Genomic DNA, 23506 nt, shown 5'->3' with positions numbered 1-23506 from the left:
CCATCTCTGGTTGTCTGCTGTAAGTTCTCTTACTGTTCTTCAGACTGAAATAAACTGCGTGTCTAGTATGAAAGCTGATGGCTTTTGTGTTCTGGCAAGTCCAGGTAAAGTTCCAAGAAAGAATAAGGCAAATAGAGGCAACTTAAGATCCCTGTTTTTAGGGTAAGGCAATCTATAGCCTGTTTGAAAGAAGTTTGAAGGTTGGTTTTATACTGCGTTCATAAAATGACACCTTTAATTTCACAGTGGTTTTGAGTACCATGTTGGGGCATTGGTTCAGTAGATCTAATTCTTTACTCTTCCTATCAAAATAGTCCAATGTTACCAAAATGGTAAAATTAGGTTGTGAAACCCAAAATAATAAACATATTGTTTCTTGAAGTTTGAAAAAATGGACTAATAAGTTAAATCTGAAACTGCATGTGAAAAAGTAATTTTTTGTTGCCTTTTCTGGGACTGTGGAGAAGATATTTAGAAAGTTAAATAAAGAAGGGTCTTGTTTTAGTCTTTTTGAAGTACTTTGTCTTTTTCTTTACAGAAAATGGCAGTCTGTACATAGTGATGGATTACTGTGAAGGAGGAGACCTATTTAAAAAGATAAATGCCCAGAAAGGAATCCTGTTCTCTGAAGATCAGGTAGCAGCAAACTGCGGCTATAATGTTTCATTTCCGGATACTTTTTCATGAATTTGAAATTATTTTGGTTCAGATTTTACATGTGATTGCTTAATCTAAAAGGAGATTCTCAAACAGTCATTCTTGTTGCTCTTGGTCAGTGTAGTAGCATTAAAAACACAAACACAACCAAAAACACCAACTGCATAAAAAAAAAAAAAAAACCGGAAAGAAAATGTGGTTGGAAGTCCTGGGTATGTTACTTGAGATTTTGTCTGTATGTGTAAGATGCTTTTAAAAGTTGGATCTCTTGTGAGGTGAACCGAATCTGAGACATGAAAAATACTGAAAGATGACATGAATATCCTTAAACCTCTGCAATAATGTTTTTAAAGATGTAATGGCATAGAATTTTTTGTATTGTAGTACTGATTTTTATGTATCATAAATATAAAATAATATACTTTGTAAGTATAATAATATGAAATATGGAAATATGGAGTTGGCTAATTCAAAAGTTCATTTTGCCAGTAATAGAAATTTAATATTCTACTGATATGCTTCCAATACATTTTCTTCTTCCACAAAACTGGTCATAAAGTATTTTTTCGTGAAAGAGCAGTGACAAAATTTGGAATAAATGGGAGGACTTCAAGTACAGATTTGATTAAATTAAGTAAAAATAAGTTATGTAGGATTCAGGGTGGGTTTTTTGTTAGGACAGATGTGTTTCTTTGTTTATAAATTGTTTCTATGCTTTTGTGTCTGTGTCCAGTAGGATCTGAATTTACCTGGGATTGGAAAACCTTAGTAGTATATGAAACATTTAGGATATAATTTGTAGCAGTTTCAATTTTTCTCATTTGACATCACTTTTACAAGAAGGACTTCAAGTGGAAAAGTGAAAATTATGCCTTGCAATTATTCTATAATTTTGTCATGTATGTGCTTCTAAGTAGTGAATGTAAAACTTTTATTCACACGGTGAAGTTCTTGTCATTAGTCACTTCTTAAATTGTGACTTTTGCAGATTTACCCAAAAAAGGTCATTGTTGGCTTGTTCATAATTTTCTAGTTAGCTGTTTGTTGCTTTTTTTCATCAAAAACTACTTTGTAATATTTTTCTTTTCAAGGTAAGATACACAAAATTACTACATGTAAAATAAGCATCAGTGAGCATCAGTAGGCTTCTTAGGACTCCTGGTTGATTGAGTGCAAGAGGACTTGGATTGGCTACAGCAAAACTGCAATCTTAATTTGCAAGTTCCACATCTTAGGCATTTTAGCCAATCAAGTCCATAGTACATACCTCTGCTAGGTTTATTTTACCTAATGAAACTCAGTCTTAATATCAAACTTGGGTAATAATCATCTTTCTGTAAAAGGTTTGCATTATGGTGACAGTACTATTAAGTTTTTAATTATCCTATGGTATAAATGAAGTGTGTAAGGGGGGAGGGGAAGAAGGTAAAATCCATAGTTATAATTAAAGTCTGATTTGATAATATCTTGTAAGTGGGGGGAGTTTTCAGATAAATGACGAAGTTGATGTTTCATTTTCTTTTATGAATAGATTCTGGATTGGTTTGTACAAATCTGTTTAGCACTAAAACACATACATGATAGAAAAATCTTGCATCGGGACATAAAGTCACAGGTATGTAGGTGGCTGTTTTTCAACTGAATTGTCTTTCAAAGTGATTGCAGTCATAGTTTCCTAGCTTGTTTATGGAAACATTTCTAATATTGGAAACACTTCTTCAGTCTGCAGGAGATTTATATATTTATACAAACAGATGAGGCTATTTCATGGAACTACAAGTGTTACTGATGTATTTCTGTTTGGGGACAGAAAAAGTTATGTTTGAAAATGTGAAGTAATGTTTTCTCATATTAAGAAAGTAGGACTTGTGTAAGTCTGGCATTCCATAGCAGTCAATAACAATAATTTCAGGGGTATTGAATAGTAAAAACTTTATTATTCTCAAAACATGTAGGGAACAAAAAGTATGCAATTGTATGAAAGTTTTAATTAACAGACTTTTTAACATTTCTATATCAAGAATATATTTTTAACCAAAGATGGAACAATACAGCTGGGAGACTTTGGAATCGCCAGAGTTCTGAACAGGTAACTCCTTTTTGATACTGTTTTTCCCCTGACTTAATTTAACTTGCTTTGATCAAGGAAAACACAATCTGTGCACTTCATGTGAATTAACCAGTTAATATCCATCCTTATTTTTGTCTCAGTACTGCAGAGTTGGCACGCACTTGCATAGGAACACCGTACTATTTGTCACCTGAAATATGTCAGAACAAGCCTTACAACAATAAAAGGTACTAATAAGGATTTTATTCAACATTTTTGGTAAAAAGAAAATGAGTTCTTTTAGGAATCTAAACCTGTTCTAATCAAATGACGGTGAACATCTCTTAGTTTGTCTCTTACCCAAGTAGGTACTGAGCTTCACTGTAGAGGTGGTACTTCAGTAGGTCTGCAGCAGAAAGCAATGACATGGAGAGGTGACTGCCTAATGCTGCAAGTTCTAGATCTAGTTGTGTTCTTAATTATGGCTCTAAATTTGCCCGTCTGCACAGTGGTTGTACTGCCTTCCTTTATGCACTACCAGTGTGAAACTCTGCTAAGGATGAAACACAGCAATTTGATTATCTGAGCACATGATGTGCATAGATGGGTGGCTCGGCTTGCTCCAGATGAAGTCCTGTGTATGCCTGGCGTACACCTTTGCTGCCCTGGCAGCAGCCTGTGCCTGGTAACAGTGTCCCCAGGGTAATTATGCAGCTGTTAGTGAGTTACCCTTCCACTGCATCGAGCTGTTGCATTCATTGCTGCGAGTGAATTCCTTAAGAGATAAAAATGTTACAATTCCTTCCCCTTAATTTCATGTACGTAGGGTTTATTATGAAATGGTGTTCTAACCAAATCTTGTAATGAGTGAGGGTAAGTTCAGTCACTGCTAAACAGAATAAATGGACTTTCAGAATTGTATTTGCTGAATTAAGTGATGAAGTATTTTTGGATTTTGTCTGTTTAGTTCAAAGACATCGGGCAAATGTATATATTTAAACAAAAGAAACCTTTGTCCATATTTTGTCTAATTTCTGTGGCTGAGATGGTTCTAAATCAGAAGCCGAAACAGCATCATCTAGTTTTCAAGGTGGCCTTACTTTGGTTGATGAATTGGTTTTGGGGTTTTTGTTTCCTTATGGTTTTGCGGGGTCAAAGAAGGCCATAGAGGGGAGCTTGTACACCCTCAAAAATCCATCCTTTTCCTCTTTAGAGATAGACTTCACAGATACAAGTTACTTGGCAATGTTAACCTAGAACTAAGTGTTAAAGTAATGTCTTCTCTTTGATTTAGTGATATCTGGGCCCTTGGTTGTGTTCTCTATGAAATGTGTACACTTAAACATGCGGTGAGTAGAAACTTTGTGTGTCTATAAAAGAATAATGATTTCAAACAATTTATTTCTAATGTTATGCAGATATATTTTAGTTGGTGAAAGGCTTTTATGGTAGCTGCTTGAAAATTACCTTCAGCATTTTCATCTCCGCTTTCTGTGCTAACCAACATTTTTCTTTGGTGTTTTGTTTCGTGCCAGTCTCTCAGGTATCTTGGCACTTTTGTTTTTAATGGATTGTATTAGCTGAAAAATTTGTTAGGTGTTGTAATAAAGGAGACAAGGAATGGGGGGGGATGGTATTAGTGAGGTTTTTTGTTTGGTTGGTTTTGGGGTTTTGTTGCTTTTGTTGTTGTTTTTTCGGGTTTGGGGGCTTTTGGTTGGTTGGGTGGGGTTTTATTTGTAAAAAAGCTTGAATTCATTGTAAGCTTCACTGAAAGTCTGAATTTAGATCCTGCATTTTTGCAGATGGATTAATGTATTTCTGCTTAGGACAGAAAAAGTGCTTAGAAAAAACTCCCAAGGTGGAAGAGTTGCTTTTATCCAACTTTTTCTTCTTCTATCTATGTGTATGTGTAGTTCGAAGAGTATGTCTTCATCATTCATTTTTCAGTTAGGAAGAGATGAAAATGTTTGGGTTTTTTTCTGTCCTACTATGGTTTTTTTGTCGATTTTGTTTCGTTTGGAGCTTTGTTAGTAGCTGTTTTATTAAAAGAAAAAGATTGAAAGAAAACATGAAAAGAAAGATTTTCAAGGGAGAAGGATTTAATTTCATTTCCAAGTTTGTAATTTCTTCTTGCTTGGTCTTTTATGTGGCAACACTGCTGACAATATTTTAATTTCTGAGAGTTGATGTCAACAATATGTTTTCTGCAAGATGTGTGAGATGTGTTGTTTTCTTTCTGTTGTACAAAGGAATTGAAGTGGTCCCTCTGTTACCTGAGGTTAAACTGAAGGCTGAGCATTCCCTTGGATTTCACCATTAATGAGTGTGAATAATTCCTGTAATTTGAATTGAGGGGGTTGCTAAAAAAAGGCAGCAGGCATGTTGTGGTTCAAAGCCTTTGGAAGAGGAGATCAAGCAGATAATTTTTTTTTCCTTAGTTATATATCATTGTCAGTCTAGATCTGGAGGGAAATAATTACTCGTTAGCAACATTTATGTCTCCACAGTATGAAATACCTGTATTGTGATGTATTTTTAATTGGAATTTTAATTTGAATACTTGGCAACACTTTATTTTAAACTGCTAGTGTTGACCTTGAAAATGTGTATGTTGAGGCAAAGGAAGGTGCACTGTTAGTTTGATTTCCTCACCATCTGTCTGTATGTGCAGCCTTGCATGTGAGCAGGCGATAAGAGTAACTGTTTTCTTCCTTGTGTCATACAGTTTGAAGCCGGTAACATGAAGAACTTGGTCCTGAAGATAATCTCTGGACCTTTTCCTCCTGTTTCTATGCATTACTCCTATGACCTACGTAATCTGCTGTCACAGCTATTTAAAAGGAATCCTAGGAATAGACCATCAGTAAACTCCATATTGGAGAAAAACTTTATAGCCAAACGGGTTGAAAAATTTCTCACACCAGAGGTATGGAGTTAGTTTTAATTCTAACTTTGCTAAAAACAGCATTGGACTTTCCTTTTTCTTCATTCTAATGTTAATATATTACATAGAAAACTGGAGTAAAGGTATTCCCTAGAGCTCTTACAGACAGGATCAGTTGAGGAAAACATAGTTCTACCATGAACTGTAAAGAAAATTCTCAAATTATTAAGTTTGGTTGTTTCCATACGTAAATCTAAAGTGACATTTTCTGAAGTGCATTGTTTTCTGTGTTTTTCTCTATTGTGAGGAGTCACGACTGAGATTTGTTTAGATATGCATCTTTCTATAAAATGCTGCTATCAATTATTTCAGCGTTGTTGCTGTATAGAATTCTTCAATCCAGTTTTTGTTTGTAATTTGGAATGGCCTGAGAGCCTGTTCTGGAAAATAATGCTGAATAAAATAATATTTAAATTTCTTGAGGTTTAAATGTATCATGTGTATATACCCTCAAAGAAGTTGCTTCCTATTCTGTTTAAAGTCTATTCATATAATTTGATATTTGATTATGTCCTTTTAATATGAATCTAGTCAAAAGAGATCAAGATTTAACAAGTGAATAATAGTACTGACATGAGGTAAATAAATACAGAAGAGAAAGGGCATGGAGGAAGGGCAGTATAAATAATTCTAATGGATTCTAACTCACAACTAAAGAAATGTCATGAAAAAGCCATATATAATTGGAATTTCTATTGTGTTGAAATAGACTTTCAACTTACTTCAGACTGAAGTCCCAAAGAAAGGTAAAATTCAGAAATCTTTACAGATAAGTTTGTTCCAACATTTGCAACAGTAATTTGATCGGATTTTATTTCCAGTAGCTACAATGGATATGAAATTTTTATTTGGAGTTAGTCAGTCAAAGTATAATTAGTACTAAGGTGTCTCTATCACTAGATGGTGATACTACTTTGTCCTAGACTGAGTATGAATACTTAGGCAGTTTTTCCAACTGTAGCACTGCTGTGTTTGACTTAGAGGTGTTATCTAAAATTTAAAACAACAACAACAAAAAACCCACACAGAAAGCACCTTTTACTAAATGTGTCAGTCTGGTATATTGATATTCAGCTGGAGGTGGTCATTCTTTGACACAGTTGTAATGCTTTTTTTTTTCCAGTGTCATCCATGGCTAGTGCTGTTGTCCTCTCTTTTCCTTAATCTAAGCTTAAAAATTTTTTTAAGCGTATCAACAAGCATAGTTGATATCTTCAGAATGTCGCAGCTTTTGCTGAAATTCTATTAAATGTCAAGACATCAGTCTTCCAGTTTTATGTAAATTCTTTTTTTAAGCTTCATTAAGCTGCATTAAGGAGTGGATCTAAATTTGCATCAATTTTTTAAAAGGAGAGGAGGCTCTTTGAAAGATATTGAAGAGTCAGGTTTCTTTTCTATCAGTAAAGATGTTATCTTGGATATATACTTCAGTTGTTACAATTTACCACTCAAATAAAAACTCCAAAATCACTGAAATTCCATTAATAGGAAACTGTAGGAAACTGTGTGACTTCTGGCTTATGGAATCTTTGATGCCTGACCCTACAGATTAAAAATTTGTTCCATCATCATGTGCAGAGTTCTAAGTTCTGCAGTTTAGTTCTTGTTTTGTTGTTTTGGGGTTTTTTTTCAGGTTTAACTCCTCAGCATTCATTGCAACTGATTGGTACATTGTAGCAACTGGTACAAATCAAAGCAATCTGGGTAGTTCAAGATTCTGTAAAGCCTACTCCTGAGCTAACACTTTTCATTTATCCTTGCTGCTCTTCCTTGAATATTTTTCATTTCTACTATAGAGGTTTTGAGGTGTTTGGTTCAGAACTACCTACAGTATTTAAGATGATGGCCTCTTAATATTTGAATGTTCTTTGTCTAGTCTCAAATTTTTCACCCCAGTAAGACTGCTTTCCATATTTTATTATGCTAATTTGATATGCCTGACAGCACACCATATATGTTCTTCCAGATATCCACATATATGTGGTAATCTTCCCATCTTAAGAAGGATAGAAACACTTTAAAACTGCAAATATTTTTCAAGAACTATTTTTTTTGACACAAGCTGTATGAGAAGTTGAGGTGGACTTTGGCAGCTACTCAGAAATCTAAAATGAATTATGCATAAAAAATGTGTTGATGTTCACATTAACTTTCTTCTAGATTCTTAGCTAATTCATAAATGAGATAACATGTGCCACCCAGAAGTCAGACTAAATTGCTTTTTAATATTACTTGAGTAATTATGCCAAAAATGTTTGAAAATACTCCAGTTCCATATTGATTTTAGTAATACTAGATTCAATACATAAAGCTGAGTATTCATTTAAAGGTAATTTACAGTAAATGCTCTTAGTTAGATGCTTACTGCTAATGGCACACTTGTCTGAAAATGAGTTCTTCCTAGCTTTGGTCACAGGTACAATTGACTAACTCTTCAACTTGTTTAGCTTATTGCAGAAGAATTCAGTCACAAAATTTTCCACAAGTTTGGACCACATGCTTCACCAGGTAAGTTAGTGTCTTCTTTTACTTTCAGCTGTGTCAAGGTCATGTATGTAGCTTTGTTCTTCTACTAGTGTTTTTGTGGTGTGTTCTCATACCTGACTAGAATTTTCAGGAAAAAAGAGAGAAGCCATTTCCTCCCCTCCCCTTGGGAGTTGGACATATATTGAGTACAAATAATGCAAGTACAAGCTATGGGTCTGTAATATATTAAGTATACTTTTTCCTTTTGCAGTATGCTATACTTGCAAAATTTAAGGAGACAGTGTAGACTGCAAATAATGGAACTAATTAATATGCTATGAATGTATGACTTATTTTTATCCCTTGGTAGTGACAAATGCCTAATGAGAAGTACAATTTCTTAAAAAACAATGCAGGAGGTTTTATTAGAGATTCCAAGATAAAGCCCTGGCTTCAATCTAATTCAGTAAAATTTCTACTCATGTCAACAAAGTAGATTAATTCTGTCAAGATGGTCTTACTTCATTTTACTGCATTAGTCTGCTTTTTTTTTCCCCCCCCTAGGTTTTCTTCCCAATTATTTTATTTTCTGTAATTATTTGTTGCTCTGACAAGGGCTTTGCTATCTCTTGATAGTGTTGCTGTCTTCCTATTTTGTGGTAAGAGAGCCCTGCTAACCCAGAATCAAACCCACAATATTGGTGTATATTCAGGAACTCCATGGGGAATCACAGTCCCTGAAGGCCACTGAAGCTCTTTTAGATCTCATCATCTGCTGGCATTAACATTGCAGGTTTTAGTCCTGCAGTGTTGTTAGTGGAGACAGGCCTGTCTTTCCATTCCACTGGGAAACATCTTTCCTGTGTGCATGACCACTGTGCAGTAAAGCAAGGGAGCTGAATTAAGTATCAGTTACCCAGCTTGAAGGTTTAAGATGTCAAAGCATGGAAATAATTTTCTTCTATTTCTTGCCGAACATCAAACTTAGGCAAGCTAATACATCAGCTTATGTGGATGAAATGTTAGCAGTTTGTTATGGGTTCAGGAGGATACCCCATGCACAAAAAAGCTGAAACTCAACTGTGACTGCAAAGCAAATTTACTTTTATTACTAGCAGTAGCAAAAAATACATATGGACCCCTGCCACTGGGCAGGAGGACATGAGAGCATGGTGCTCGTGCAGGCAGTGCACCTTCAGGGCATCCCCTAGATCCACACAGTGTGCCTCCTGTCCTTGTCACCCCTCCACCCCAGGACCACACCTCACGGCTTCTCAAGAGTGGAATTTTTGCAGTTACAACATCACCTCACATCTGGCCAGCGTGTGAGATGAGGCCACAGCAGCTCATGATCCCACCTCCATGCTAACAACAGCTCCAATGAGCATTGTTCCTCTTTCACAGGTTAAGTTCCCACCTTGTTTCTCTTTCAAGGGTCAAGTTCCCACCAGTTTTACAATAAAGTTTTCTTCATTCTCTTGTCAATATGCACAAAGCAGACCAAATATGGCAGGGCCTAGATATGACTTCGGTCTCTGACACACAGTTCACCCATCTTTCTCCAGTTTTGCTGTTCTAAGACTTTGGGAAAGGGAAATGTGATACATTGGCCAGCCTGAGTAGCTCAAAACCAGTTTTTTTTTTATCGTGGGGTTTGGGTTTTTTTCTTTTCAGCTAAAAGACCAGCTCAAGAACAAACACTGACTTCAGTTGCACCAGCTCAGAAAATTACCAAACCTGCTGCAAAATATGGAGTGCCTTTAACTATCAGGAAGTCTTGTGGTGCACCTAGAAAGCCTAATGAGAAGAAGCCATTGACTAAAACCAGACAGGTAAGAAGCTAAGTTAGTTAAATTGAGCTGTTTTGTTCATACCTTATTTAAATAATATGCCTTCCTTTTCAAAATATTTTGGTATGTGGAGATGTCTCATGCGCCTGCAGAGAAAGTAGTAGCAGTTTAAATGCTTGGCTTGCTTCATTTTTGATTGTTTGTTTAGTTTGTTTTAATATTTTTGTAAACTCCTACTTTAGGCTTGGGTTTTAATTCCAAGGCTAAATTACATTTGTGTGTTTTCATTTGCTTTGTTGGTGTTAACAACTCTTAGAAATATTGGAAGCCTGTCAGGTATACCAAGATCATTGACACTGGATAGGAACCTTTCCATCTTTTTTACTTTGTTTCAAAACAATTTAAAGTTTCAAAATATGCGAACTTTTTCTAGCTATTTTACAAAGTGTTGTCAGCCAGAGAAACTGTAATTGAAAGAGGAATTTCCCAGATTTAATTCCATGAGCTAATGAGAATGTTTTCTGTATACCATCATAGAGTACTTTTGATCTTTCTTCCTGTTGTCTTCTCTGTATTCCTTATTATGTAAAACTTCTGTTATCTCTCTGTTTATTTCATTAATTACTGCATGGTCAGGAGTTGTTTTTGCTACAGCTAGTTTTGAGCTAGATGTACATGCCAAACAGCTAGCAACCAAGAGGCTGCTACTTCAGCAAGATAACTAGTTCAGATTTTCTTCTGAATAAGTAACGTGGGTGGTGGTGTTGTTGTGGGGTTTGTTTGGTTTTTTTTTTCCTTCTCCTATGGCACTTCAGGCAACGTAATACTAAAACCTCTATCCATCTGTCTAAGATTTAGGTGGATAGAAAATTATTCTTGAGATACAAATTATCTATGGTGTTCAGCAATTATCAGAGGTTTAGAGAAAAGCTCATTGATCACGCAAGCCTTATTGGCTCATGAAACACAGTTTGAAAAAGCAAGGAGAGTGCAGACTTTGTGTGTGTCCTTATGAAATCACGAGGTTTATGTGTTTTAAGGCTTGGTTGCAAAGCCATCTATCAGTCTTTGTCATGGGTTTCACCAGCCAACACTGATCCAACTGGTCCCGAGACTTAATGTGGCGGGGAGAGACTGAGGAAATACCCTCTTCCCACATGGAAGGAGTCAGTAATGCTGCTATTTTAAGGCAGTCTTTTTGTGAACTGTACCTAGTGATAAGATGCAGGATAGAAACAATGGCTACTACTTAATATGAATGTTCTTCTCTGAGTCTGAGCTTGCAGCTCTTAGCTGGCTTTTCAGAGGAGGATGTAACAATCATCTCTTTTATTTAGTAGTATTACATTAACATTATGTTATTACAAGTCTCTAAAAGTTTCCAACTTCTTCAACTTGATTTTAAATTACCCATTTGACAGATTGCATGTTGTCAAAAGAAAATACTGTGAAGCTCTGTATGTTCTAGTATGGTCAGAAAAAAAAGCTTTAAAAGTAGTGATGGCTTTTTTGAGAAGATTAGAGTAAACAGCACATTTTATTAACTATAGCTGCTTCTTTAGCAGGTATTCAATGGTGAGTGTGTTGTCATAGGTAACAAGAACCTCAGTTAGAGTTGGAACCAAGCGAAGTACCAAGCATGAGAGCCCTAGGATAACTTACCAAATCTTTTCTCCAAGTAAGAGAATCCTAATATCTAGGCCCCCTCAAAGAGTTAATATAAAGAAAAGATTGTAATGAAGAGTGATAGTACCAGAGAAGAAATAATTAAGACAAAATGGATTTAAAAATCACTGTGTTCAGCTTTTGAAGAATTTCTAGTACAGGATGAGCACTGCTAAATTTTCACTTCAAACCACCAGATTAACCAAGTATTTTAAACACCATTTAGTGCACACTCAGTTGTGACTTAAAGAATATGTTTTCTGATAGAATTTTTCTCTCATTATGGCGTTGTGCTGTCTAATTTGAAGTTTAACCTTTTATGCAGGCATTTATAATCCCATTGATGAAAATTATTCCGGTAGAAAAAAGGAGGAAAATGGTTGAGGTATCATGAAATCATCAGTTTGCAAACTGAGGAAAAGCCAAGTCCACAGCAAAAATGATAAAATGCGACCTTCAAACCTTTCCTTTTCATCTTTTACCCAAACATTATATAGCAGCAATTTCTTTTTTTTAATATTTGTGGACATACACCAGCGATTGGATCAATAACCCATCCTGACAGAGACTTGACAGAGTAATGGCTCAGTAATAAATACCAAATTATATGCTTATTTTTCAGGAACCTTCAAAAAAGAAAAGGTTAGAATTGCCTGAAAAAGAAAAACGCCAGAGAGAGCAGGTAGACAAGAGTCTTCACATTTTTCTTTATTCCCCCATAGTAATTTTATTGAAATACCGTGTGGTGTGGTGTGTAAGAATATGCAGTAGTTTGATTTCCCCAGTTCCTTAACGTTTTTAATCCTTACACATTGCAGATCAGTTTACCGAAGGCAGATGAAATGAGAAGATTGGAAAAAGAAAGGGTAAAATATGTTTAAAATGTGTTAAGAGTGAAGTTCAATTTTTACTTAGTGGTTCCTTGAATTTTGTTTTCCTGTATTGTTTTCTCCTTCAGATGGAACGAATAAACAGAGCCAGGGAACAAGGATGGAGGAATGTGCTTGGTTCAGGTGGAAGTGGTGTTAAGGTTGGCAGCAGATGCAGAAATGTGGTGCAGTCTGTTCCCCCCACCTTTGATTATATTAAATGGTCTTCTCTTTTCAGAAAGATCGGCTCTTGGAAGTCAAGTCTTGGGGCTGTCCATTATTAATCTGTGGATAATTTGAGATAGACTGTAACAGCTCCTCCCTGGCCTTTTGGAGATTATGCGCAATTTTCATTTTTAATGTTTCCTAAATTTCTGAATCTCTTCTCTTTCTGCCAGTAATGGTTTTCATGCACCACTTTCTTATTTCCACGCCTGCTTTTGCTGCTTTTCGTGTGCTGACTGTATGCATGAACAGCTTCTTTCACATTCAAGTTTTTTTCTTGAATTTTTTTGTTCACAGGTTTTCATATTATAGTAATGGACCTCATTCCCAGCATTAAACACTTGCTTTTAAACATTCCTTGTTATTTAGCAATATAGGTTTTTCTATATATCGATAAGATGTTCAGATGGGGGGTAAAAAATTCTGAGTAAATCTAGTTCTTTTTTTAATGCAGTGTGCTGTTTAGCCATTCACTTTGTGCATAATTTAATCTGATTCCTATGACAGGTTCTTCTTCCCTATTTTTGCGTGTCATAATTTCATGGAAACGTAAGTGTCCTGGAAAGCAGTCTCATCAAGTTAGTTGAATATATGACTCTGGGTACTTCCATCAGACAGAGCCAGTGCAGGAATTTAAGTAGTGCTATGGTGCAAATCTATCTGACAATAGAAAGTGGATCGAAACACAGGGATTTGTTGTGGTGATAGTGAGTCTTACAAAAATACTGGGCATAAACATGCTTAGTAGGGTTTTTGTAAGCAAGCTTTGACTGAGTAATAAAGTCAAAATGGATAAAGGTTTTACTGCTATTCCTTGTACAAAAACAAGGAATAGCAGTAAATATAACACAAACACTGACCAGGTTTCAGTAGCTGCTTATTAAGTATTTCATTTCAAAATAGATATCATCTTTGGGTGTGTGCCATACATCACATAAGTGAAGCTTAAATATAAAAGCAAACTTAAGCACACCAGACTGAAAACTGTGAAGTGCTGATTTAATGAAAAAAGTCAAAAAATGTAATTTGCCTCCTATGTTGTCCTCCTCTCCTTCAAGATCACACTGGCAGGCACTGATGCGAGCTCCCATACAACATGGCAGGCATACATACTCACATTTGGATGAGAACTACATGTGTTCCTGAACACAGTGTTTCTGATTAACTCAGAAAGTTTTACTGTGAACATATGAACTGTTCTATTGTGGCTCCAGCTGCACTGTTGTCTGTATTCTCAGTTATCTAGGAAAACTAAGGCTAGTGAGTGCGTCTGTTTTCACCAAGTGTCACTGGCGTAAAACATCATGGTAGGTGGAAGAATCATTGAGATGTCTTCTTCAAATTGGAGAGTTGAGTACAAATTATGCTGCAGGCTGCTAGTTTACTATAATTTCAGGTTTCCATATACTATTACAATATTCTTGGCTTAATTATCTTTTTCCTTTCTTCAGCATGAAAGCAATATATCCAGCAACCCCCCCGACAGTGCTGTTGAATAGCATTGTTCAAGCTTTCCTATAACACAAGCCACACAGCCTCTCACTAAGGCACAACAGAGTCATGCACTGCATGATTCTGTCCTCCTGTTTTCTTTTAAGGTTGGTTGCTGGCACCTGTTCTGAGGAAAAGTAGAGAAAGAGGTGGCGTTTGGCTTTGGGTTTGTGGTTCTAGCAGGAGCTGTAACAGTCTGTTCTCCAGACTGTTGATGAGCACCTGCTTCATATCATTTGCCTAGAGAATGATGATCATCCTATAGTATTTCTTTAAATTTTGGAAACTGAACTCTAATAATAGTAATAGGTGAAACCCTGAATAGTGTATAAAGTAAGACTTTTCCTTCTATTTGTAGAAATATAGTCTTGCACAGTTATTTTTATTCAGACCAACAGTCTACCTGCATATTTGTTTGAATGCCTAAATAAATCCTTGATTTACTACTCTTGTCTGGATTATGGGGAGCCATTGATAGGCACTGAACAACTGAAACTCAGAACGTGAGATAAATTCCATTGTCAAATATAGTCTCTTCAAGAATTTCTAAACCAGCAGTCTTAAACCTGTCACAGCTGTACTCACCTGTTTGAATTTATATTAAATATTTCAGACCAGTCTGGAAGGAAGATTGACACAGTTGTTAAAACAAATTCCATGGATTTACTACCATGGGCTATTTGACTGCTTCCCCCGGGCGTAAAGGAAACCTTTTTATGCATGTGCTGACAACCTTAACCTTGTTTTGCCAGTTTCACATTTTCTGCATCCATCCTTGGCTATTACTGTACATAGCTGCTTGAAACATTATTTTTTTCATTATTTTCTCTTGAAAATTCTGCAGGAATTCTAATGCTTTGAGAATGACAGGGATAATTTGCATAACGCAGTACCTTGTGGTAGGTGTTTCCCTGATCTGAGCTTTAGTAGAGAAGCATCTCAAGTCTAGTGATGGAAATCAAGTTATAGGTTGGTGACAATGGGGGTTCTCAGATAAATCTGTACTTGGTGCTATTCAGCAAAGTTAAGACTGTGCTCAACATGAAAAAAAAGTGTGTTTGGCTATAAGTCACTTGTTACTACTTTGGTTGGAATTGTAACACAAGTTTTGCTAAAACTTTTATTTGTGCCATGTAATATTATCTGTCTCTGTTTACACTTCAATGGAGTCGCTTTCAATGACTTCCAAAATGTGTGACAGACAGCTCATGTATGACTGGACTATTTTTAAAGGAAGCCTAAAAATGGTGTTTTATTATGGACTGCTAACCAAAAAAAAAAAAAAAAAAAAAAAAAGAGATATCTTGTTATTCATTAAAATAGGGGCATGCCAGGGATAAAACTAGAAAAAATTTAGAATTGTTGCAGAATATGTTAATATCATTACTCTGCTGAAGAGGTAAAAATTGGAAGAGCTTATTAAAACCAGTATTTGAGATTTCTGCCCCACCCCTTTTGGTTTCCAGGCACCATATTATGTCGGTGGAGGTGGTGTTGGTCCTCTTCCTGTGTCTTCCAGAGGACGCTATGAACACTATCATGCTATTTTTGACCAGATGCAACAGCAAAAGGAAAACATCTTCAGAGTAGCTGAAGAGAGGGAGGCCAAATTGAGGGCAAAACTACAAGACCGAGGAGTTGCTGAAAGGTATGGCTGCCTTCCATTAGAAGTTACCCGTGTTCTGCTTTAGATGAAAGTAATGAAAGTTACTGTACGTATTTATCTACAGAGGAATTCCACCTGGAACACGTCCAGGAGTTCCTAAGGGACCTGCAGGTCATCACCATTTACCCGATGTTGGTGCAGTTAGGAAAAAAGGGAAAAGATTGAAGGAGGTGTCTAAACAAGCCAGTGCAAACAGGTTGGACTATGATAATCCGTGAATCTGTCCCTACATGTTAGATTCTTGTTCTGTGTCTGGTTTCATTTAGTAGTTGAGCATGTCTCCAAATCACTTCTATTCATTGGTATTGTGCTGTTTGTGTGTTAGTCCCTCACAGACCACAATTCTTGTAGAGCCAACGGAGATCTCTCCCAGTCAGCACAGTGATTTCGGGTCTGGGCCGGCCGGGCGGAGCGTGGCAAAAATAAATGGGACAGGAGCGATGGAATGCCCGAAAATAGAACTTTAATGGTGGTCTGATCACAAACGCAGCAACTGCGTAGTTTGAGAGCCAGCATCCAAAGACCTGGGGGCGTGCCTAACTTTACAATATATAGGGTTGTCTGGGGGCAGGGGTCCAATCCCAAACAGGGGATAGTGGCATGACTTTATATGTCAAAGGTCTGGAACCAGATGAGTACTAGAACTAGAGACGTGACCTATTTTGGAATAATGCCCTTAGCATCCTAATTCCATATCCCCCCTCCCGTGGTCTCAGGTTTATGGTTTCTGCATAGGCTACCTGGGCTAAGGTATTACCCATCTCAGCTCAGTTGCCACAGAGATCTTGGCTTTTCCAATAATGAAAAAAATAGTTTACTAAGCAAATGTACCTAAAGTAGATTTCAGTCAAAATCGTTGGCTTAATGTGGTTGCAGATAGCAACATAAAGCCTCCTCCTTCGCTTTGTTCATCATTCACTTTTTGTGTTACCTGACAAGATGCTTCCTTCTCCCATCATCTTATTCTTCCTACCTTCTCTGCAACTAAGTGTTTGTAGTATTGCAAAGTGTCTAGATCCATCCCAGAATTGTTGGCTTCTGTTCATTGATCAGGGGAGAACTTCTAGGAGTTTTCCTCATTGAGATGTGAATGCCAGATGTTATAATGGTGTGCAGCTTCTAATTCGGTATTCAAATAGTGAATTAGAAGGTTTAAGTCTAATTACTGTAAATAGGGTATTTTTATATTTAAAAAGATTTTAAACAAGTACTGATTTTCTTTTTAATGTTTTCACTCTTTCCAATAGCTTCTTCAAAACTTCTTTGCTCTCCTTTAGATCTTGTAATATTGCCCAAAGAACTGTGTTTGTAGTTGTGACTAGTAAATGCGAAAATACCATTTTCCTGGAAGTTCAGTACTGTGGATGTTACTAACTAACTTTCCTAGAGGCACAGATTTTCTTTCATTATTTAAACTTCCGAAGAGCCAATGATCTGTTCCATGGAGGAAGAAATAAATGGAGTTAATGTGAGAAAAAGGAAGTGGCCAAAGAAATAATTTATTCTTGTAAACTAAATTACTTCAATTTTATGTTCTAATATAATGTGTACTTGTAATTATAGATTTTTTACTATTTTAAAATTTACAGCAATAATATCATGCTTAACACTGATATTAAAATTCTTACAACTCCAAGGTATATTTTAAATTCTTTATAGTAGGTTGGACTGTTGTGAGATAATTAAAATTCTTCCTGGTACAACCCAGTACTGGAAGGTATCCTTTGCCAGCTATATTTAAATGTGTTTCCTCCTCTATTTATTCTCAGTGCTTTGCACAGAGCGCACAATCTCCAACTCTTGCCTAGATTAGGAAACAGTTTGACTTGTATGTTTGAAAATAGTAGATTATATTTGTCTACACCTGGATAAACTGTTTTAAATGTATTAAAATTGAGAGCAACTATAGCAGAGTGCTGCAAATTTTAAATAACACAGAGACTGGGAAGAGAAACTAGTTCAGTATTTCTCAAATACATGAATTCAGAGCACTCAATGAAAAACACTCCAGAGTTTCAAAAGTTTCAAAATAGGTAGAGATTGGGGATTTTTTTCTGTTTATAAACTGGATTACTGTTAGCCTTAAGTTGAGGTGCTAGGTACTGTTTCTTAGCATCTTAAATGTGTTAAGAATTTGTATTTTACCTAGAAGCAATTTTATTAACATAGTCAGCCTAGCACTATTTCCATCTTACACTTAATTCTTTCAGCTGAAGGCTAGTGTTCATGATGTTTCACTCAAAGAAAGAATTTAAATTACTATCTTTAACAAAGTTGTTGTTAATTTAGGGCATATATTGAAGAAGCTGAGAAATCTTCAAATGAAGTATTTCTCATTATACCACCACTATTTTAAAGCTAAGTGCATTCAGTGTGATCAATCTTGAAAACTTGTCTAAGGCAGAAGTGCAGCCCAGAAGAAATCTTGTTGAAATGTCTTAGCAAAATGAGTCGCTCACCTTTACAGTGAGATAAGATGTTCCTGCGAATTTGATCTGCGACAAATAGGATTGTCTTGGTTTGAATTTTTTTGAAAAGACCTCTCCTCCAACACCGTTCATGATGTGTGACAAACTTCAGCTGCTTTGCACAGATTTCACCAATTGAGTTCATATGTAATTAAAAGGTAGAGTTAAAATCTTTCAGTGAATTGTGTGTGTACACAGATTGGCAAGTGTTTGTTTCTTTAGCAGTAACACCTGTGTGGATTGTCTTGCCTTTTCAGAGCAGTGTTTGTTTTATTGTATCGAAGTAATTTTATCCCTGTCTTCCTTTTAATGAATTGTAGCATACGGGAAAAAATTCATTTCCTTTTTGATTGGGGAGTGAAGGGGCAAAATAATAAAATGCAAGTATTTTAATTAGTGTGCTAATTAATTATGAATTACTAGAGCTTTCTGTATTGTAAAATGATTCTTTCTTTAACTGCCTCAACCTAATGGATGATTGCTATGATTCCAGTTTCTTCCTGACCGTTGCCAAACCCCCAGTGGTCCTCAGTTAAAGGAGGCTCAGGGGGCCTTGGATAAGCCTCATCATTCTACCATTTGTAGAATCTTACACCATTTCTCTGTGTTTTAGTTTTATTTTAGTATGAAACTTTTCTGGGTTTACTTCTAAGAAATTTGCCAGAATCTGGTTCCTCTATGATCTTATGAATGTACTGACAGAGTTGCAGGATGCTCAGTTATGGTAACCTAAATGTCGCCTTCTTGTCTTCCCAAGGAGGTCCTTGACCTGGGTGAAATTTGTCAAAAAACAATCATCTTGTTATGGCTAATTCTAGGGTAGGAAAATTCTTTCAGGGACCCTTTGAAAACAAACAAACAAATCCCCCAAGGTTCCCTGAAAGGAATTGCCAGAACACTCTGAGAGCAGTAACACGGTAGTCATTGCCTCAGTGGTAGAGGCTCTTACTGCAAATGTAGGACAGTCTTGAAAGGCTGTCACAGTATTGACCTTACTGAATGGCTCGTGTGATGAGTTCTTGCTCATCTCTGAGGGGAAATGGTGAAGGAGTCTTCTTTTTCACAAATTATGACAGTAATGAAACAAACTGAGACACTTCCAGAAACAATCGTATCCAGATTGTGTTTTGACATTCATTTTTGTTTTGACGACAAGGATCTGGAACGACAACAATACAGTGTTTTGGATTTATTTTTTTAATAGTTCTTCTCAACTTTAATAGTTCTTCTTTCATGAAGCCTATTTTCCTCCATTTTGTGGAAGTGTGACTTGTATTTTGGCTGATGAAAGGCATTTTTTGAAGATGCCTTACTCATACAAAGTTACTTTTTTTCCCTGTGTGTTCTAGTTAGAATAAGTGCGGGGGGGAGGACAGTGGGGGTGGTGGTGTTTAGAGTGTCATCTTTCAGAGACTTTCATCTTGCCTGTGTTGAAATTACTCAGGCAAAAAGGATGGATAGCTGCAGATAGAGCAAAGCAAGTTGAAGAATTCTGGCAACGAAAGAGAGAAGCCATGGAAAACAAAGCTCGAGCTCAGGGACACATGGTATGAAATCTGGTCTTCCTGTGTGTATTACTGTTTCAGCATGCTTTGTGAGTCTTTGAAGTAGCATCGTAAGTGAAATGCTGACTAAATATTTTCCTTAAGTGTTGAAAAAAAGAGAGAGAATGGGAGATAAGTTGTCTGCATTTTGTTGCTAATTTTAATAAAATGTAACATCATTCTGCAGTAAATTTCTCATTACTTTAAACTTATTAACAAAGGACATTATCTTTGTTTGCATGTGTCTAACTTGCTATTGTGAATTTTAGAAGATTCATTTACATTTTTTTCAGTTCATACTTCGTAGTCTTGGTTAAAATTAAACTTTGTGTTATACAGTAGCTTGAACCAAAAATGAAGTTTGATTAAACTGATGCAGCTAATGGTCAGACATAGTGGTGCATGCTAGAAAAACACATTCTGCTTATTGAAAAGGTTTGAAGTCATCCATATCTGTCAGTGCTGACCTTTATAAAACCTTTACTCTTTAGAAATTAGGTAGAAGATAGTGTCATAAAATGTTGTTTATGCTTATGGTTCTAAATTCAGTATTCCTTTAGGAAGTTTGTTCAAAATATATATTGGAAATGACTATGTGTTTTGATAACATGAAGGGTTTTACTTTTTGAGTGCTTCTCTGCACTATTCATGTGCAATTGAGTGACAATGTCTTTGTCAGCTGCTGAAACTGAGCTGTCTGTGCTGGAGTAGCAGTGAGATGAGACCAACTGCAGATTTATAGAAGCATCTCCTGAGTTATACCTGATAATCAGATTATGATTTAAAGCCAGATCGTAATGTCAGGGATTATTTCACTTACAGTAAGCAATTCTTAGGTACTTTGATTCACTGCTTTGATGGTGACGTATCCTTAGATTAGTATATATGTTATAAAACATGAATCTTCCTCTCTAAAACTATGGTTCTGTTTTTTGAAACCTTCCAGACCAGCAAATATTTTTTAAAAAAATGAGCAATTCTTGTCACTACCTCTTCTTGAGCAAGTCATTAGTAGTACCTACTTCCATTTTGTTCTTGACTTTGTTGGCATTGATATAAATTTAAGATATCCAACCATTCAAGTTAATGTTTCTCAGTTTTCTCTAATGTGTTCAATGAGCCTAAATGTTTTATTCTTGGATGGTTCCCATAATAAAACAGGGAGGTCACTGAACAGTTAAAAAAGTAACTTCCAGATGTTTAAGACTTACAACTTGAAGCCAGAGTCCAAATCCATTTCTGGATTTGCCATTGAAAGCAGAAGTTATCAACAGCTTCCTTCTGTTTGTGCAGGACAATAATTTGACTAGCTGGCAGTTGTTCACAGATAGACTGTTGTTTGGACAATGTTGATCTGTAAGGAGAAATCATCAGCTAATAGTCAGCCTTTTGTATGATGACTGCCAGTAATTTACCCAGCTTCTATTAAATATAATTGCTGTCAATTTTAATTTTCAACTGACAGTCTAAATTTGACTCACAAGTTGAGTCGATGGTACTTTCAGACATCTGTTTTTTAGGACAGCTGCTGACCAATTTGCTACTTCAATGTAGCTATGTGGCATTGCAAAATATGAGTCCTGCTCTTTGAAAATTTAATGTAGGCAGATGAGTAAAATTAACGATCTACAAAAAAGAAAATCAGTTCTCAAAAATCTTGCTTCCAGTTTCTTTCTTAAGAACAGTTATATAAGTCACCATCAGTGATGGAAATACCTAAAATAACTTCAATGCTAGAACAAAGAACAATGAAATTCCTTCAATAGTGCCAGTAAACTTTTGTAAAGCTCAGGAACATGTAATAAAAAAGTTAAAAATAAAACCAAATATTTTCTAAAAAGATGAATATGGAAAATAGTCTTTTCTTTTTTGTATGGCTTAATGTTCAAGCTGAAACCAGCATTCATGGAGCCCTTATGAACATATAGAAACTACTCTTCCACAAAATAGTTCCTTTAATTTGTTCTCTGATCCTCTGTTCACTAAACTACAGAAGTGCAGTAGTGTGCTGTTTCCTTGAGCTATTAGTTTTTCTTAATCTGAGAGGTTATTTAACCAGAATATTTGGATTCAGTCAGTAACCTCACTGTAGTATTTACTTACTCATGATTCTCTACACACAAGCTTGAGAAAGCCAAAACCCTTGGCATTGTATAAGGCAGGTCTATCACATGTATATGTGCTTGCTGTCTTTGTTGTATGTTGCACTAACAAATCCAGGAATTTTTAACCTGTTCAGCAAAAATTTGTGCTAGATTATTAGATAAAAATAATAAAATAATTCAAGTATTTCTTATTTTAATCCAAGCAGAAAACATGAAATTAAATTATTCTTGTTCCGTAGAGGACTTTCTTAGAGGTTAAAATTCTTTTGGTGACAAGTCACAGAGTACATCACACGAACCAAGTCCATACACTACATGTGTATTAGACATTTAGCACGGCTTGTTAGGTGTAATGTGAAGTGCTTTATTAGATTTTTAAGTCATCATTGTTAAAAAAGCTTAATCTAAGAACATAAAAGGATTCCACTCTCTATTTTAGGCTTGACTCAGCAATGGCAGAAATCCCTACCCTGTGCCACCATTTTTATATAATCCAGATGTAGAAAACTCATACCCATCACAATTTAGGTTTTCTAACATAGCATGAGAGAATCAGAACTGAAGGAAGGCAGCTATATTCTTAGAGTTCTTGTCTCGCTTTTTGGTTAACTTCAGAACATCTGTAGATCTTTGATGGATTTGGTTTCTTATAACTGAACAGTTATTGGATAAAGCAGATAATTTTACTGCCCCAGCCACCTTAAATTTGATACCATTAAATGGCAAACAGGGTACACTGCAAAACGTGGCAGATACCTATGGAGGCAGGTCCATTTCTGCAAGAGGAAGGAAATCCAGAAACAAGGAGGAAGAGGTATGCTTGCTGCATGTTTGCCACTTTGCTCATCACAAAAATAGCACTATTTTGACCTTGACTGTGCCTGGTTTCCCTGCATGGTTCCATCAGTGTAACAAAATTAAAGGACTTTCTAAAATTCTAGGAAATATTTTACTGTTAATGTACTAAAGATTGGGTGTGTTTAATTATTTTGGTTTTTAAAATAATCAAAATAATAGTTGCTTACGTCAATCTGTCTCAGAGAGGTTCTTGAATTTGATACACATAGGTATCACTATATCCTAATCCTGTTTTGATAAAAGCAATCTTTCTTAGCTTTCAGTAATGTAAAATGTAGTTATAATTATTAATACTGAGAAACATATATTCCAATTTTCTTTGGTTTTATTACATGAGAATTTTTCTGGAGGGTTAGTAAATGCTAATGAAGTGATAACAATATTGGAGGGTGGATCACCCTTTTTTTTTGTGTGTGTGTGTGTAATCTGATATATTTTAAGTTAATCATACTGGAGAGAGTTTCCATAGAGCTGAAACTTATGTCATTTCTTTGTGTTAGGAATATTTGGCAAGACTGAGACAGATCCGGCTACAAAATTTTAACGAACGTCAACAGATTAGAGCAAAACTTCGTGGAGATAAGGTTGGTTTAAAAATAATCTCAAATACTTACAGAAGTTGACTGTGGGGTGTATTCTTTTACCCCTGGTGGAAGACTTTTGTCATAGGCAGTTTTATATAGAGACATATATTTTAGACAGCATGTA

At 35.9% G+C, this 23506-nt stretch overlaps 1 protein-coding gene across 22 annotated transcripts in view; it reads left to right on the top strand.

Moving 5' to 3' along the window:
• The window catches only part of NEK1 (NIMA related kinase 1), a 45359-nt gene that overhangs the window by 5318 nt on the left and 16535 nt on the right, over window positions 1–23506 (top strand). For 8 of the 22 annotated variants that reach the window (XM_058420570.1, XM_040064309.2, XM_040064311.1 and 5 more), the window contains 16 exons: window positions 539–636; window positions 2189–2272; window positions 2679–2746; window positions 2869–2955; window positions 4002–4056; window positions 5433–5633; window positions 8099–8159; window positions 9792–9949; window positions 12195–12254; window positions 12391–12438; window positions 12531–12602; window positions 15624–15805; window positions 15888–16019; window positions 19736–19838; window positions 22671–22754; window positions 23299–23382. In XM_058420570.1, the coding sequence (XP_058276553.1) occupies window positions 539–636; window positions 2189–2272; window positions 2679–2746; window positions 2869–2955; window positions 4002–4056; window positions 5433–5633; window positions 8099–8159; window positions 9792–9949; window positions 12195–12254; window positions 12391–12438; window positions 12531–12602; window positions 15624–15805; window positions 15888–16019; window positions 19736–19838; window positions 22671–22754; window positions 23299–23382 (1577 nt within the window). Of the gene's footprint in view, window positions 1–538; window positions 637–2188; window positions 2273–2678; window positions 2747–2868; window positions 2956–4001; window positions 4057–5432; window positions 5634–8098; window positions 8160–9791; window positions 9950–12194; window positions 12255–12390; window positions 12439–12530; window positions 12603–12679; window positions 12875–15623; window positions 15806–15887; window positions 16020–19735; window positions 19839–22670; window positions 22755–23298; window positions 23383–23506 lie in introns of those variants that run through there. The other 14 variants (XM_058420571.1, XM_040064316.1, XM_058420575.1 and 11 more) reach the window with 10 other exon arrangements.

The sequence above is a fragment of the Hirundo rustica genome, chromosome 5 (genome assembly GCF_015227805.2).
Source record: "Hirundo rustica isolate bHirRus1 chromosome 5, bHirRus1.pri.v3, whole genome shotgun sequence".
NCBI classification, from domain to species: domain Eukaryota; kingdom Metazoa; phylum Chordata; class Aves; order Passeriformes; family Hirundinidae; genus Hirundo; species Hirundo rustica.
Note: the sequence above shows the minus strand (reverse complement) of the source record. Positions and strands in the feature narration are given on the sequence as shown.